The sequence below is a fragment of the Misgurnus anguillicaudatus genome, chromosome 22, assembly GCF_027580225.2.
Source record: "Misgurnus anguillicaudatus chromosome 22, ASM2758022v2, whole genome shotgun sequence".
In the NCBI taxonomy this organism is placed as follows: domain Eukaryota; kingdom Metazoa; phylum Chordata; class Actinopteri; order Cypriniformes; family Cobitidae; genus Misgurnus; species Misgurnus anguillicaudatus.
The window spans coordinates 24,126,977-24,144,525 of NC_073358.2; the positions used below are offsets into that span (position 1 = coordinate 24,126,977).

Sequence of the window (17,549 nt, forward strand, 5' to 3'; positions counted from 1 at the left end):
GGGTCTTTACAACGGTCTGAGGATTTAAACTATAGCATTAACCTTCAGGAAACAGGATTTCACACATGTGAGTAAAGCATTGCTGAGCATCATATCGATTTTCTTTAATTCAATATGCTGTTTTGCATTAGGCTACATGTCTTCATATTCATGGTGTCTCAAAATAGCACAGATAACTTAGATGTTCTTAAGAAGTACTAAAGAAGACTTTACCTCTTACACTCTGAGGTTATTTTGGGGATTTCCGCCTGGATTTGGCCTACCCAATTTCAAAAGCTTCCCATACCCACATGCAGAGGTGTACATACAAAAGTTTGGTATCATTTTACAGGAAACCCTTTCAAATTACATAAAACACTGTTAAAAGTGCTAAACATGGTTGCATGTGTTGTCGGTCCTCTAATAAGCACAAAATAAATTGGGAGGAATAATACCCTTTTTGTATTCAATTTCCGCCTAAAAATATTTGAAGTGTCCTCATACAGTAGAATAAATGCAATATCTTTATATCATTTTACAGAAAACCTTTTAAATTTACATACACAGCCGCTGTTTGTGGCAAATATTGTTATTTATGTTGTTTTTCATATGATGAAACACCAAATGTTTTTTTTTTTATGTTGTAAACACTGTTTTTGAAAGTGAATAACTCTGGTTCTGTGTGCTCTAGCAGACTGCAGTCAGTTCTGGTTGTTAGCAGCAGCAGACAGTAAACACACAAAAAAGAATGATCTCTTTAGCATGTCGAATTCAAAAGTTATTCTTATTTTACTGAAGGGTGTGAAAATACATTTTTCTAATAAAAGTACTTTGTTTTGTTTTGCACATATAATAAATAACAAGGGATTATTCATGCACACAACCAAAGAAAATGCTGTGAATGGACTCATTTTTTTTTAGAATAGGAACTAAGATAAAAGATGGTGTAGCATTTGTGGCTATCTGTGCAGTTCACGCTCAAGTTTCACGTGCGTTTACAAAAGATGATTTTTTAATCTCATTATTCATTCGACGATTGTTGCATATGTCATGATAATAGAACACAAATAACAATGTAGCCTTATTTCTGAGAGTGAGAGCTTTATGCAATTGGGGGGGGGGGGGGGGTGATAGTGTAAATTAAGTGTAAATAACTTTTTTACAGTAAAATATGTCAAAGTGATGCATATCTGCAGAACGTAGAGATTCTACGCTTTCAAACAGTATCTCATATGTGGTACTGGGTCCATGACAGACCATTAAAAATTAAAGGAATATTTTATATTAAGTCATAATAAGTAATTTTGGACCCGGGACAGGGTCCCAGGGTTTAAGAAGTACTAAAGAAGACTCAGGGTTATTATAGTTATCAAAAAATATTAGTTTTTATTTTCATTTAGTTTTGTAATGTGTTATTTTATTTCAGTTTAGTTTTAGTTCTTTTTAGTGGTGCATAAATAGTTTTGATTTTGTTTCTATTTTTTTAAAAATCATTACTTTTAGTTTTTATTTAGTTTTAGTATAGTTTTAGTCTTTAGCATAATATCCTGGTTGTGTACATACATCTTGCCAAATCTGGCAATGTTGAAAATATGAGGAGAATAAGAGGATTTTTTTTTAATAAAAAAAAAATAATCAAAGAGCAGGACAAATACCACACCAACCAACACTCTAAATTCTGTTGGGTTACAACATCTGCTGAACATTTTGTAATATGAGTGACTCCGTGTTCAACTGCTGATCCAATAACATTTAAAAAACGAAAACGCAAGTTTTGTTTTCCAAAATTTTAGTTAGTTTTAGTTAGTTGTGCAGGTCCACATATTAGTTATAGTTTAGTTTTAGTTTTTTTTTTAGAAACCTTCGTTTTTATTTTATTTCAGTTAACTAAAATGTTTTTTCACTAATAGTTTCAGTTTACGTGATAGTTTTCGTTTACTATACTATATGCATAGTAATAACCTATTAAGTACAAAATGAGTGCACTTTAACCCTTTAACTGCCTGAGGTTCATATTCATAACTGTGAATGATCAGAAATGTATATTTATTAGCAAATAGTAGATTCTGACTACAGAAATGGATAATCTAAATACATTAGCTATAGCTTTTCTACTTTTTAAGTTAGGGCTCTTACAGTGTAATAGGTCAAAAATATGCTTTTCTTTCACCAATTTCACATGGCAGGAGTGATTTCTTCCATTTAAGAAGAAATGTTGTGACAAGACGCTGTTGATTGACACTCTGACATCTAGTGGATTTTTTGGCATAACATACCTCAAGCAAATGGTAGAGATAGCTAAGGTCAATCAGCTTAGGTACTCCGCATAATAAAACATTTTCACTAAAATGTGCTTAACCATTTGGTTGAGAGGTAGTTAGAGGGTAAAGTACACTATGGATGTGTGTACTTCTTTTTCACCTATGGGCACCCTGCTGGAAGGTCTGGGAAGCGTAATTGGCATTGATAGGTTTCAAAGTATAACAAGTATTTTTATGATATTACTATTATTTTTGTCCAATTGCAATACAATGCTTCACAGATTAAAGTTTGTCTTAAGTTAAAATGATCAAAATTGCCTAATAATGTGTCATGTATTTGTTTTAATTTTAACAGTACGCACCTTCGGCCTAAAGACACAAAACTTTGAACAAGCTTAATCAGAAAGCTTGGGTGACATGATGCTTTCATTCTGGCATTACATTGCAGGAGCAGCAACATTTATTTTTATTTTTGCTTTTGTTGTGGTCACAGTGTGTTGCATTTTTCATAAATGCAAAAGTAAGTGTATCAAATCAAGTATAAAAAGTTTAAAAACGTGGGATTTTTTTGTTTTGATCAATAAAGTAACTTCATCTCTTTCTGTTTAAGCATCAAGGGAACCATTTTATGCAAATACAAGAAGCCAGCCTGGTAAGTGCCGTATCCCATTTACTCCCAGACTTGTATTTCAAGTTAAATGGGCATAGTAATACTCAAGGCTGCTATTCAATTTCATGGACATCACACCCAGTCATCCCACTTATAACCAACTACCACTTCCTGAAGTTTTATTTTGTGTGACACATGACCATATAATCAATTAATTAAAACAACCAGTAACATATTTTTTCTTCCATTTTGATAATAGTTCCAAATTCCAGCCCAGATCAAACAATCTACGGTGAGTTTATTTCTCATTTTACCCAGCTAACAATAATATTCAGTGACATGTACAGAAAAGACTACATGTCTAAATAAAACAATAATGGTATAAGTAACAGGTTGTATATTGTTTCAAGACATCATATTTGTCGTCTTATTCCTTTGCAGAAAATGATCATGAGTTCAAAAAAAAGATCGATAAGAAAGAAAAGAGTAAGTATATCAAACTTTCCCAGACATATATGCATAAATAATAATACAAAATTCACTGTTTGACAGGCAGTTGGGTGTAAATGAAGTAAAACCAAAATTACCAACATGAACATGAGATTTATTATTATTGGTCTTTGCAGGCCAGATTTCATCAGTTTACATCAACGGACCTGAAAATATGAGATTGCCTGCAATTGCCATTTATGCCAACACTACAGGAAACCCAGAGATTTATGAAAGCTGCACAGACAACGATTATGAAAATGTGGAGATTTGTGGTGGCCATATGTGACAATTTTGTGATTCTGCAAGATGGATTTCTGTGTTTTATTTTGATTTCTTCTTTAACGATCTTGAATGGATTTAAGTGGAAAAAATTAGGATAGTGTAAGTTGAGCATAATTAGTTTTTTCATATGATCAGCCTTTTCACTAAAATTTAGATGTGTAGTGGTGTCTGGAGAAGTGGGTATACTCTTAATTTATGTCCCCAGTAGAAGTGTGTATACCCCATGCCACCAAACAAAGAGGTGGTAGCAGCTACCACTGCTTAAATTCATATCTTTTTGAAACTCAAATGCAAAAGTATTGCATTTCATTGCAAAATTCTACTAATACAAATATATCAAGAATTACATTAGTATGCTAGTTAAATTTCAATGACATCAATAATTTTATTTCTGTGGGTGGTGACGTCATTGTTGATCAAGAATTTACTTTTTAATGGTGGACATCTAACTCCTGATATCAAGAATAACCTTTGCGACTAGTTAAAATCAATTTCATTAACAAAATGATCATTTTAATTAGTTGTTCGTCGAAATTCCATATTTAAACATTTAAAGTCAGATCGTGTTGCTATAGCTGAACTGCATTTCGGGATGTGAACAGTTTAACAGAAAAAAATTATTTTTTTATGGTTGTGCAAAAGACTAAAAACTGTAGATCAAACAAGCGCTGGTTAGATCAGATGCGCTGGGATCACGTGTCCTCTGTAATGACGTAAGCCTTCTTACACTTCCGGGGGTGTGTTAAGCGCGATTCTGTTGAAGGTAAAAATGGAAGTTTCGCGATTAAGACTAAACAATTGACCAGGACATACTTAATTTTACCAAGGTAAGGGGTCACACTAAATATATCCCACAATCACGTAAGGCAAATGCTTACCCAAAAATATTGCTTGCACGTGACGTCGCGTCCTGCATGTAACCATCTCTGCACTTCGAGATTTAACGGAATGTCGCTAGTAATGTTAAACAGCAGCTGGTGTAAATAAGCACATAGGTATTATTTGGATGTAATGGCGTGAAGAATGACAGAATATGCACTTTAATTTGTGGCTCAAGCAAACTGGCTTTTGGACTGGATCACCCTACAGGTGTTTGAATGGATAAGTTTGTAACTCACTTAAAGAGATCAGCTGTATCTGCTGAGGAAGCTCAATGGAAGAAAGAGAAACTAATGAAGAGATGCAACGAGGATGTGTGTGATGCAGAAGAGGAGTTTGCTCAACCTATCCCTTGGCAGAAGATCGAGGCAGAGAGTCTGGACTGTGACTACTGTTTGCCGTTTCACAAAAATGAGGCTGATCGTCTTTTCAACCAATTAGAAGAAGAGGTGGTGTACTTTACAGGTATTGAAGGCACGATTGTCTTAATTTCTTTGTATTACACACACACACACACACATAAAGGATGTTATTTTTCTTTGTTAATTTTTTTTCTTTCAAGATTGCTAGAACCTACTGTGTATGTTTCACTAAGATCACTACATGCTTAAAATTATTTTGCTTTTCCACTTTTTCTTTTCACAAAGGTGACAAAGCCAAGGTGCAAGTTTACGGAAAGATGCACAACGTGCCGAGGAAGCAAGCAACATACGGGGACGAGGGACTGACGTACTCTTTCTCCGGAGTCCATCTGCTGGCCAGACCATGGACTCCCACTTTAATACACATTCGAGATGCTGTCACCAAGGCAACAGGCCATACCTTCAACTTTGTTTTGATTAACAGGTAATTTCAGTGTGTGATGTAGTGGACGTCCTTTTGAAAGTTGATGCGATTGCGGAGGCACTGCATTGCATAACATAGAAATAATCTTGTTTTTTAACACATCCAATTCTGTCTTAATTTCAGGTATAAGGATGGTGATGATCACATGGGAGAGCACCGGGATGATGAACGGGAACTCGATCCTGCCTGCCCTATTGCCTCTGTATCTCTGGGGGCTGCCCGTGACTTCATTTTCCGACACAAGGATGCACGAACCGGTCCTGCCAAACATCAGATTGAGCCTGTGAAGCTGGAGTTAGCCCATGGAAGTCTTTTGCTCATGAACTATCCCACTAACAAATTCTGGTATCACAGCCTTCCAGTGCGAAAAAAGGTTAAAACGCCACGCATCAACCTTACTTTCAGGCGCATAATAAAGAAACTGCATTAAAGTGTAGAGACTGTTTCCAGGACCCTTTTATGAAGCATTGTTATAAACCACGTTAGTCTAACTACCTCAAAGTATATGAAAACTGCGTTAAATGCATGTTAATAAGCACCACTGGGTTCTCTCTAAACTTAAAGGATTGGTCCATTTTCTTGGAGGAGGGATCCAGATGGTTTGCTCACCACCATGTCATCCAGGATGTTGGTGTCTTTCTTTGTTCGGTCGAGAGGAAATTGTGTTTTTTGGGGAAAACATTGCAGGATTTTTCTCGTTTTGATGGACTTTAATGGAGCCCAACATTTGGTTCTTGACTCAACACTTGACAGTTTTTTTCAACGGAGTTTCGGGGGACTGTGGACGGTCCCGGGCGAGGCATGGGGGTCTTGTCTGGCGGGACGATTGTCATTTTTGACAAGAAAAAAGACAAAATATACACTTTTAAAGCCTAACTTCTCATCTAGATCCGGTCGTGATGCGCTAGCGTGACCCGACGCAATACGTCATCACGTCAAGAGGTCACAGTGCACGAACGCGAAACTCCGCCCCAGTGTTTACATGTGTTGAGAAAGAGGACCGTTCCTACGTTGTTGTATGTCAACTGATACTAATTAATGTCTTTGTGGTAGTTTATTGTTTACAATGGTCCGCAAATGTGCGTTTTATATATGTAACACGTGACCTCCCTACGTCACTACGCATTTACGTTAGGTCGCACTGGACCGGACCTAGACGAAAAGTTGTGGTTTAAAAGTACATATTTTTTATTTTTCTTGTCAAAGGTGACGATCGTTTCGCTAGATGGGACCCTTGTGCCTCGTTTGGGATTGTTTGTGGTCCTTTGGGGCTCCGTTGAAAAAAACTGTTAAGTGTTGAGTTGGGTATTGGATGTTGGGATCTATTGAAGTCCATTGAAATTGGAAGGTCCTGCAATGTTTTCCGCAAAAAACATATTTCTTCTCGACTAAACAAAGAAAGACATCGGCATTTTCGATGACATGGTGGTGAGTGAATTGTCTGGATTTTTCTTTTGAGAAAATGGACTAATCCTTTAAAATGACTCTTTCTGGTGTATGTACGGTATATGTATGAGTTATCACCATGTTCAGTAGCTGTGTTTAATAAAATAGTACTTTGTAATGTTCACAACATTTTCTGGTTGTATATTTGGCAACAAAAATCAGGAGCCCTTCAAAGGAAATAATTTCTTTTATTTGTTGTTTTTTTAGAAAACCAATAAACTACATGTGGAATAAATAGGTTAGACACAACCATACTTCTGTACAAGACATTTCTATTATAGACTGGAAAAAAAACAATATGGTCCCAATGAATACATTTTGCTAAAAGTTTCAAAGATTGAACTACAGAAGGCAAAAGTTTGGCGAAATACTGTGGCAAAAACATGAGGGTAGCAAAAACGTAATTGTATAAATATATACATTTTATTTTTCAAGCAGACGTAACCGAGTAGTTTCGAGAAAGTCATACTTAGTGTTACATTCCAGCACTGCTGGACTGAGTATGAGGTATTCGCACAGCTGTCTACCCATAACCTGCTGTGTTACAATCTTATCAATGTCACTTTTTCCTTGGACGACGACACATGCAGTCAGTACATTTGATGAATTTGACATATCAAGATTATGTGATTTCTGTATCCCTTGTGTACATTGGAAGGTTGTAGTGCTGTTGAAATGGCAACCAGCATTTCAAAGCACTGTTCGAACACCACAGTTTAATTTGAGCATTAGTGAAAATGAACAAAAATAAGAAAACAAAAAAAGTGGGCACTTTGGGGAAAAGACGACGTAAAAAAAACAAAACAAAAAATCCACCATCTTTTCAGTAACACAAATGCACTCAACCAAGCAGGACCTACGCTACAAGCTATGGCCTTCACAGGAGAACCTGTCTGACTCAACTTGTGACTAGTACCGTTTGCAAATGTTATTTCTTTTTATATATTTAGCTACTTATGGTGAAATATCACTATTAAAACTACAGCAGCAGAAATCAGTTACTTTCAGCGTGATTTAAAACAGTGTGTTGACCTTCCTGAGTGAACAAGAAAAGGTGATACAAATTTTCTTTAAATCGCAAATGGCAGTTGATATCAAAGCCAATTAGGAAAACCTATGGCAGTTCCAGTGCCTATACCCATCTTAGCAAGAGGAATAGCACGTAGTGATTGAATCATTTTATAAACCGTACAATATCTCACAGCTTGACTCAATCCATGTTGTCTGTTATGGAATCCAATGGTCCAGACGTGGCCTCTACACAAAAAACATGACTGAAGGAGACAAATGGGTTTCTGGGTAAAGGTGAACAGATGGCTGTAGAATAGTGTGTAGAACTGCAGAAAAACCTCAATTTTGTTGTGATGTGTTTCAGGATAATGCATGACATCGGGCAAGACAGTTAGCTTTCTTCAGAGGAAGAATCGAGTTTCCCTTTTTTGCTTGGAGGAGTACCGTCTTCCAATTCCTTTAAAAGAAATCAATGAATCGGTATTAAAACAAAAGAAAGCAGGTCATTTACGATCAGCTGATGTTTGCAGTTATAAAGGATGGTGAATACTTATACATTTTCTTTTTATAAGTGACATCTGTAAGCATGTACCTGGGATGACTTGGAAGAGTCTAAAAAGAGATCTGAATCCGCCTGCAACTTGCTGTCTCTTTTGGCTGTTGTGGACTCTGAGCAGCGATTTTGGTCTGAAAATAAAGTCATTGGGTATTAGGTAGGTTATTATGGCTACGTTCACACTGACTGCAGGTGAAAGTGGTGCAAATGTGACTCATATCTGATTACAGGGTTTCCACACCTTAGTTAACTTCAAATTTAAGGACCTTTCAAGGACTTTCCAGGTCCAATACCCTTAAATTCAAGGACTAAATGTGGGGACACATTTCAAGTGAAAGCAAGGTTACATTGTGTTACCTTTTAAGATACATTGTTACAGTTCCCTTTCGAGGGAACTCACGCTGCGTCACTGCAGTGACACTTTGGGGATGCCTTCAAGTGCGTCTGAATGTGTATATCAAATTCAACCAATGATGAGGGTTAATGATAAAGACAGGGTGACGCGGGAGCCAGGAAGTATTTGGCTATCTGGAATATTGCTATAGACGGCGTTACAGGGACGCAGGAAGTATGGCAAGGGAGACGCAGCGTCTCGTTCCCTTCTCAGGGAACAACAGTTACATACGTAACCTGAGACGTTTTTATGTGTCAAACACAACTATGCAAAAAAGCATTTTGGTTTGAATCAACATTCGCATACAGAAGAGATAAGCTTTTAAAGCTAAAAGTTTAGCACGTGTGCTTAAAAAGTCTAGAATTTTTATGATATTATCCTACACTACACAGAGAATAATTATGGATTTTTCCCCCAGAAATCTTCTTGCATAAAATAGATTTAAGCACTTTTAATGACCTGTATCTATGTATGTATATTTTCAAAAACTTCCCAGGGCCTTGAATTATTTCCCCCAGATTCACAAACTTTCAAGGATTTCAGGACCAGTGGAAACCCTGCTGATTATCTTTTGACACGGGCCACTTTCATATGTGGTCCTAAATCGGATACACATCTGATGTATTGCAATGTGACTTCCGTCTAGGGTGGCCATTCGTGCCAGTTCCGCAGGACACGTCCCGAACATGTTTTCGGGTTCGTTCTCCAGAAGTCGCGCGCATACGTCATCGAGGTTCTCATATTTCAGTTAAAATACATTAGAAAATTAAGATTTATTTCTTTTAAGACATAAAATCATTGTAGGTTCATTCTTACCTTGAAATGTAACGGTTGCTTTTCTGAAATTAAACCCAAAATATTAAACTTTGATGACGTATGCGGTCGACCAGAAAAGTTTAATTTATCAACTATTACCGATCGTCAGCGAGAAAAGGTGTGCAACACAGCTTGGAGTGCACAACGATTGAGAAATCATGGATGGGAATTTCATTGTTCACAGTTAATGGTGGAGGACGCGTGGTTAAACATTCTTTGGTGACGTTCCTGATTAATCAGAAAATAAGGTAGGAAGATAGCAGTCGCATTTAAATGATAATGTGAACAACAGCACAATTTGAGAAAAAAATCCAAACTGAGCATTAAGACCTGGAGTGTAAACAAGGCCGAAGTCACAGTGGAGAAGGATAAACATCAGATAGAAAAGGAATCTGGGGTGGTTTTCCCCGTCAGGTTTTAAATTAATCCGGGACTTGGCTTTAGTTATATTCAGTGTTGGGTAAAGCATTACAAGTAACGTGCATTATGTAATAATATTACTTTTCTGAAGTAACGAGTAAAGTAATGCATTACTTTATAAATGTACACATTAATATTTGAGTGAGAATATATCACTCAATATGTTTGAGTGAGAAACAAAAATGGCAGGCCAGAGCTTGACATTTTTGTGATGGAAATATGCAGTTACTAAATGCAGAACTTTTCAGTCATAAAAAACACCTGCAAGGCCTGAAAGAGATCAAGCCTCAGCCAAGCAAGAAAAAGTAACGCAAAAGTAACATAACGTATTACTTCCATGAAAAGTAACTAAGTAACGCATTTAGTTACTTTATTGGGGAGTAACTTCATATTGTAATGCAGTGGTCTCAAACTCCCGGCCCGCGGGCCATTTGCGGCCCGCCCTCCCCCTCTATGCGGCCCGCGTCAACTTTCAAAAATATAAAATAATCTGGCCCGCAGAAAGATTTTTATTCACTTTTTTTTATATTCGTTAGATTTTTTATTTAAACGTCCAAGTGTTCGTTCACATGTCGCGTCTAACAACGCGTTAAAACGAGTCAAAGCATTACTTTCCAACGTGCTCGAGAGCGGAAGTTGCGCTCCGGGGCGTGGGTCGCGTCACCGGTTGCTACGCAGCCATGAATCGCACGCTCCGTGATGTCGAGGATCACTGATGCTGCGTCCGAAATCGCCTACTATCATACTATATAGTATGCAAAAAGCACTACTTTGCCTACTATATAGTATGGAAGTAGGCGGTTTCGGACGCAGCGTGAGGCTGTTTCACAATTCCAAGAACGCAAAGAACAGACTTGCGTTCTTGTGGATATCGGTCTTGCCCATAGACTGTAAAAGAAATGGACACAGCGACCCCATTGGATTCAACGGAGACAAGTGAAGTCAATTAGAAGCACGCACTTCCTGGGTGTCGAGCGTACTGCGCAGATTCAAATTGAGCTTAATGACGTAGATGTCACGTGAGCAACCTGTCTGAAAATTGTAAGTCTTCTAATAGCCGTGCCACGGGAAATCTGAATCACCTACCGAATCTTGCAGAGACGACGAGCGTGAACAGGAGCGAATTTTGGTAAGTATTCTGATTAATAATCTCCCTTGACTTTATGCCTTCACGTCCACCCGATTGACTCATAGTCAGTAAAAGATTGCCTGTGAGCTTCTCTCCCAGTCCATACGGTAATTTCTCAACTGTGCGACAGAGAGTCGCGTGGTTATGACGCATTCGTTAGCCTATTTTTTACAAAAACTGCTTCTACTGGGCCATAACGTAAGATACATGGTAATGGAGCCTTTTATACATTTTCGTGTTTCTTTAGAAATAATTAATGGACAAATGGAGTCTTTAAACGCCTCAGATGTAAAGTTATTCGCTGTCAAAGTGACGCCAAAATGAATGGGAGTCAATGGGATGCTAACAGCAGGTGGGTGTTCGCTAAGCAATGGCGGCATCCGGGGAAGCTTCAATAAAATATGAAACCCTGCCCCCCTGGTCTTGCCAGGCGACCTTGGAAGAACGAACTCGGAAGTTTTGCCGCAATGACTTCTGGGGCGTAAAGCGATTTCAGCAAGTCTGCACTCGATGCATCCTCGATATCAAGAACACATCCGGGTATTTTCATGCGTCCTCTGTCCTTGCGTTCTTGAGAATTGGAATTCAACTTCGACCGTTAATGATGACGTAGAGCGAGGACACGAGGACGCAAGATCGCTGAAGAACGCATATTGAGAAACAGCCTGAATGCGTGATCGGATTTTAATTCCTCAACTGAACCTCGCGTCAATCATACCATTGTCACCATGCGATCAGTTAATCTGGTCGGGACTTTGTAGTGTTTGTCTAGAGAAGATTTGTTACTTCCGGGTGGATATCAGCTGTTACTCAGAGAAGATCGAGCTGCGGTGGGCTTAGTTCACCTCACGTCACAGCATCTAATGGAAACACCGCATATGGAGGCAGAGCGGTAGATGTAATGCAACACATTTTAAACTACAGATAAGAAAAGAGCCATCAAAGTGCCCAGGTTAAGAAAAGAGAAAAGATGAGGAGAAATGTAAAGAAGATAAAAGTATGTATACTGCTATATATAATGAAGTATAATATATTATCATGTAGCTTACTATTCAATTACACATAGAGCAGTACTATTATTTTTTCTGTCCAATATATCTTATATAACTTATATGAACTTTCAATTATTAATATTTTCCCACATATAATAGAAAATTTATGAAAACTGAAATAATAAAGAACATAATGAAGTCAATACTATGACTGAAAACAATCCAAAATCAATCAAAACAGAAACACTTACTGGTGTTATTTTTTTTATAATAGTTTATAAATGTATACAGGAATTAAAATTGTTAGTTTAGTGCAAGGTTTTAATAGGCCTTATTTAAGGGTGTTTTCACATATAGTTCATTTTAAAAGAACCAAACCCAGTTCACTTAAAGTGAACCAGGAAAGGAACTAGCTGAATGTGACCTCAGTCCTTTTGGTGTTCACAATATAGTGGACTCAAAAGAGGACCCAGTTCTCTTTTTGGTCCTCTTCAGAACTAAAGTGATCTCAGACCTTTTCTTGTTCACATCACAACTTCAAAAGAACTCAGATCCCAGCTTTCTGTGCAGCAGTTTATTTTGATACAATGTCCAAACAACATGCAAAGCGGACCGGGACCTCATTGATTTCACATATCAAAAAGAAATCGAACCACAAAAGAACCCAAAAGCGAACCGTACTCAGACCACCTCCTGACGTGGTCTGAGTTCGGTTCACTTATGGGTCCTTTTAAGGGGGTCTGAGATCACTTGGTTTGTTCACATATACACCCTGAACTGATCTGAGAGCGTTTGGAGGGCTCAAACGAACTAGGTGTGAAAACACCCTAAGATAAGATTAAGAAAATATTTACTTAGGCTACTTTTATAAAATAATGTATATTAAAAAGATAAAACCATTGTTTATATATTTTCAAGTATTATTATACATTAAATAATAGAAATTAAACATGACATTTACAGAAACATTGTACTTTTTTGAACGTTAAAATAGCTCTGCGGCCCCCCGATGAACTGTATGTCTTAAAAATGGCCCCAAGCCAGTTTGAGTTTGAGACCCCTGTTGTAATGCATTACTTTTAAAAGTAACTTTCCCCAACACTGGTTATATTAGAAGATTTAGGTAGTTTTTACAATCAAACCTTACAAATAAAACAACACTTGTGTGCATATTGAGACAAAACAATGGCACTGATATTTGTTAATATTGTCCGTGTAAGACGTTTTAAAATTAAGGCAGCTCAAACATGCATTTTAGTCTGGAACTAGGATAAGGCCTCTCCGGAAAACCACCCCATAATGTAATTGACTAATCATGCTTACCACTCTTATGATCCTGACCAGATGAAGGCTGTTTGGAAGGATATTGTTCACTTTTCAAGTCATTGCTGTCATTCTGAGAAGCTGCCATGGAGTCGGGTGCAGGACTTGTGTTGTTGCTGTTTTCCTGCTTCAGCGGGGATGAGTCTGCAATGGAACTCTGGTTACTGTTATCATCTGTGTGAGAAAAACAGAAATATGATTAAAACGTAAGCAACTGCTTGATTAACTTTATGTTGATTGACCAATAATTGACATGACAGTTAGCGGATAGTTACACGACAGAATAGCAATTGACATAAATTTATTGAAGTCACGATGTTTCTCAGTTTACTAACTATTACGAATAATAATCAAAACTGCATACTTGTAAATAAAAAGAAGAAGTAGATCATTAGAACGAATATAATTAATCCATAAACAATAAAACAATATACCTCAATATTTTATTTTAGGACTGTCTTTATACATTTAATAAAATATATTTCTTATATTATCACTGAGATATTTATTAGCATTACCATGCATATCCATCATTCCCGGGGAGGAGCTGTTTTCAGGGGTTGTGACCTCAGAACCATATTTGTCGTCTTTGCCTTTCTTCTTGTTTTTATTCTTCTGTGTCACAAAAACAAATTGCATGATCATTTTCTCTCACTTTGTTGATATGCAAGTATAATATGTTGATATGCAAGTATAAAATGCAGTAATCTGTATAACCAGCTCCAAAATGTGTGTAAGAATCTATTGCAATAAAGTAAAAGATTATTTATAGCAAAATAAGATTTTATGGCTATATGATTATTAACTTTCACCTACATCATCTGATTTGGGCTCTGTCACCGGTACCCACTTGTAGATTCGCAATGAGGTGTCACCAACAGTCACCCATTTCTTCTCCCTGGTAAAAACAACAAATGGATGCCATCATTAGATTAGAGTAGACAGGTATAACGAGAAAGGCCGTATGAAATGCAACTGTATTTCCTGCAGTATATAAATGTGTTGCCACTGTTTTACATAATCTGGAAGTAGGCCAGAATAAGAAATTTTTTACCATGTCAATGCCAAATCCAGGCTCAAATAAAGTCTCAATCTAATTTTGAAATTAGGAGTATTAAGGTTGATTACATTCATTGATTCAATCATTGACATAGCCTTACTAAGTCAATATTAAAGATACCAAGGTTATATAATTTAACAGAATGTTCTTTACATTATGAGAGGATGATTTTATGTAGAAAACATTAAACGGGACATATTATGAAAATCTAACTTTTTTCATGTCTAAGTGCTAGAATAGGTAATTAAAATTTGGCTCCCCATGTGATGTCAGAAGGGGATAATACCGCCCCTTAATCTGCACTATCCAACCACAGCACTGCCATTAACTGCAGAGATCAACTCATTTGCATTTAACAGGACACACCCAAAACGGCATATTTTTGCTCACCCCTACAAAGTGGCAATTTTAGCATGCTATAATAAATTATCTATATGATATATTGAGCTAAAACTTCACATATGTACTCTGGGGCATACCTGTCAAGTATCCCGTTTTGGCCGGGAAAGTCCCGTATTTTACCCTTCTTTCCCGCCGTCCTCCCGTATTAGTATTTTCCCGTAAATCTCACGAATATTAACCTGCGCTATTACAAAAATAATAATGCCCGGGTGGAGTAATAAAAAAACATTCCCAATCCCAGATCGCAGAAGGGCCACTGATTCCGCTAATCCACTTCGTGTTTTCCCACCCGCTGAGCAGCATCTCTGTGTGCACTCTCTGCATGGAGAGCGAAGACGACAGTTTCTGTCTGAAGTTTGTTGCATCAACAGGTAGATTTATTACATTATATCAGTTGTTAAACCGCAGAATTACTAATTTGGAAGTTTGTTTATGTATTTCTTCAGTTAATGATTTGCTGTCGGTGTTCTAAAAGTGTTAACAAGTTAACAAGCAAACAGCAACAAAATATCCACATTATTAGCGTTACAATGCTTGTCTAATGAATTAAATGTTCCCGGTCAGATCTAAGTTAACATAAACACTAAATTTGCTGTTGTTGGCACACTTTGTAGACAAAAAATACAAAAAACACCAATGGCTTCACAAAATAAAGACAGAAAGGGAGGCTGGTAAAGGCAGTTCAACATTGCAAACATGGATTCAAAGCTCCATCAAGCCAGCAGGTAAATCATATTGAATATCTATTGTCACACTTTAATTCTTGTTATTATATTTTCCCATTATAATCACTTGTAATCACTAGTTGATGCTAGTAATATAGTAACACATCATAAATACTTTATTAAAACCATACTAATAGTACCACCCCCCGTAGTGCCCTTTTTGGTTTGGGCCACTGCCCCATCTAGCATTTTCATTTTCTAAATGACAGTTCTCATTACAAAGAAAAGTGAATGGTTTATAAATAATTTTGGCATTAAGGTATAATGCAAAAGAAGTTAAAATAAGGCTTTTCAACCTAAGGCCAGTGGGTTTTGTACAGATGCAAATTTGTGTGTATAGTATGTACAGTTTGAGTATGACTTATGAAATGTAGTTTTCACAGAGCTGTGTGTTTCACTAGTTTTCTTGCTAATGAATTAGTTTGTTTAGTTAATTTTAACACAATTATCAGCACTGGTTTAAAAAATATTATCCGTCCCTCACCAGTCTTAAAATGTAAGGAATACTGGAGCTTGTTTGGGTTGGTGGTGGGACTGTTCGCGGTGGGCGCCGGAAAATTTCCCTTATTTTCAAATCCAAAACTTGACAGGTATGCTCTGGGGACACCAAAAATGTATTTGACATCTTAAAAAAGTCTTGTGAAATGGCCCTTTTAAATCACAAATATTACTTCATTTGGGTTTCTTTTCACAGATGTGTCACGTCACCTTTAAATATTTAAATTTTTACAAATATCTGAAAAAAATGTTACCTTCACAATACATACTGCAAGTGATTTTGTTCTAACAATGTCAAAGGCATTTATGATAAACAATTTTCACTTTAAATGAACCCTTTTAAGGTCAAGGCCATTTTTATTGGAATGAATTAGTGAACTATACTCAATATAAATAAAGGCAAATTTTATAATTGTTTTTTACTAAATGTAAAACGTCGGAATGTTTGGCTATTCAAAAATGCATCTATATCAAAAAATATCAAATATATTTTTGACAATATTTTGTGAGATAAAAAATGTTAACCTCATTCTGTTTTTGTGCTTAAAAGTTTAAATTGTAATGTGTAAGCATAATCTTAAATTCAGTGTGAGTGTTAAAGTGTAGGAAGCTAAAGCTCCGCGCTGAATTTAAAACCCCGCGTGTGAATAAACTCTTCTCACGCGCCGCTGTTCAGTCAGGAGCGCGAGTCAGTCACTCAAACTAAATGAACGAGAGTCAAACACTCGCTTGAGTACCGACACTATGGGTGAAGATGTTTGACTCTAGTGCCCTCATCTCGGCCCGTTCAGTTACTATTCAGCCGGCATTACAGGCGCAAACAGCAAAGGCTTCATGTGACTACAACGAAATGGCTTCTAGGTTCAACCCACATAAAAATTGATGGAAAAAATGCAATGTTCACTTTCCCAAACTGATCTTCAAATAGCCGACAAAACATCAACTTCGCGAACAAAATGGAAACAGCACAGCCGACTGGGGAATCTGAGTGAAATTGATTTGGATTAAAGGCTCTCTTTCCTTTCATTTCATTGTTTCTCGTTGTCTCTCCTCCCCCACAGCCTGGCTGTACTGTTCATTAACGAGCAGCACTCTGTCTTACCATTTCCGCACTTTTTCAATTGCAGCCATAACCCGCTTGATGTCATCTTTCGCCCTGCTCCGCGTCTCCGCTCGAACCGACCTGCCCGACATTACTGCTGTTGGTAAAATATCTTTTTGCTCGCTGCCTGTTTAGACACAATGCGAATGCACAGCACAGGAGTGAGGCGGGGTTTGTGCGCCTGCGCGGACGGCAGATGCCCTCGAAGCACGAGAGACGGTCAATGCGGGTATACGTTTCAGTCTTTTGTTAGCGAATAGAAAGAAGAAAATGATATTTTAACAGATCGCTGAGTGTGATTATTACAATTAAAACAAAACTACGAC

General features: G+C 37.2%; 2 protein-coding genes across 6 annotated transcripts; one reads left to right on the forward strand and one right to left on the reverse strand.

Moving 5' to 3' along the window:
* Positions 1-4,020: 4,020 nt before the first annotated feature.
* alkbh2 (alkB homolog 2, alpha-ketoglutarate dependent dioxygenase) lies at positions 4,021-5,785 on the forward strand. 2 transcript variants are annotated; one of them, XM_055199991.2, is made up of 4 exons: positions 4,021-4,451; positions 4,682-4,968; positions 5,151-5,349; positions 5,473-5,785. In XM_055199991.2, exons 2-4 carry the CDS (start codon positions 4,722-4,724, stop codon positions 5,777-5,779), a joined length of 753 nt encoding a protein of 250 aa, XP_055055966.1. In that variant the 5' UTR covers positions 4,021-4,451; positions 4,682-4,721; the 3' UTR covers positions 5,780-5,785. The 2 variants fall into 2 exon arrangements, with proteins under 2 accessions (XP_055055966.1, XP_055055965.1); XM_055199990.2 differs by having other exon boundaries at positions 4,022-4,451; positions 4,714-4,968.
* Positions 5,786-6,963: 1,178 nt separating this feature from the next.
* Positions 6,964-17,459, reverse strand: bcl7a (BAF chromatin remodeling complex subunit BCL7A). 4 transcript variants are annotated; one of them, XM_055199995.2, is made up of 6 exons: positions 17,224-17,459; positions 14,253-14,334; positions 13,955-14,048; positions 13,437-13,610; positions 8,399-8,493; positions 6,964-8,263 (listed from the first exon to the last, which is right to left on the reverse strand). In XM_055199995.2, the coding sequence occupies exons 1-6, from the start codon at positions 17,313-17,315 to the stop codon at positions 8,198-8,200; spliced, it is 603 nt and encodes a 200-aa protein (XP_055055970.2). In that variant the 5' UTR covers positions 17,316-17,459; the 3' UTR covers positions 6,964-8,197. The 4 variants fall into 4 exon arrangements, with proteins under 4 accessions (XP_055055970.2, XP_055055969.2, XP_055055968.2 ...); XM_055199994.2 differs by having other exon boundaries at positions 13,955-14,051; XM_055199993.2 differs by lacking the exon at positions 17,224-17,459 and adding an exon at positions 16,994-17,157.
* Between the last annotated feature and the right edge of the window lie 90 nt (positions 17,460-17,549).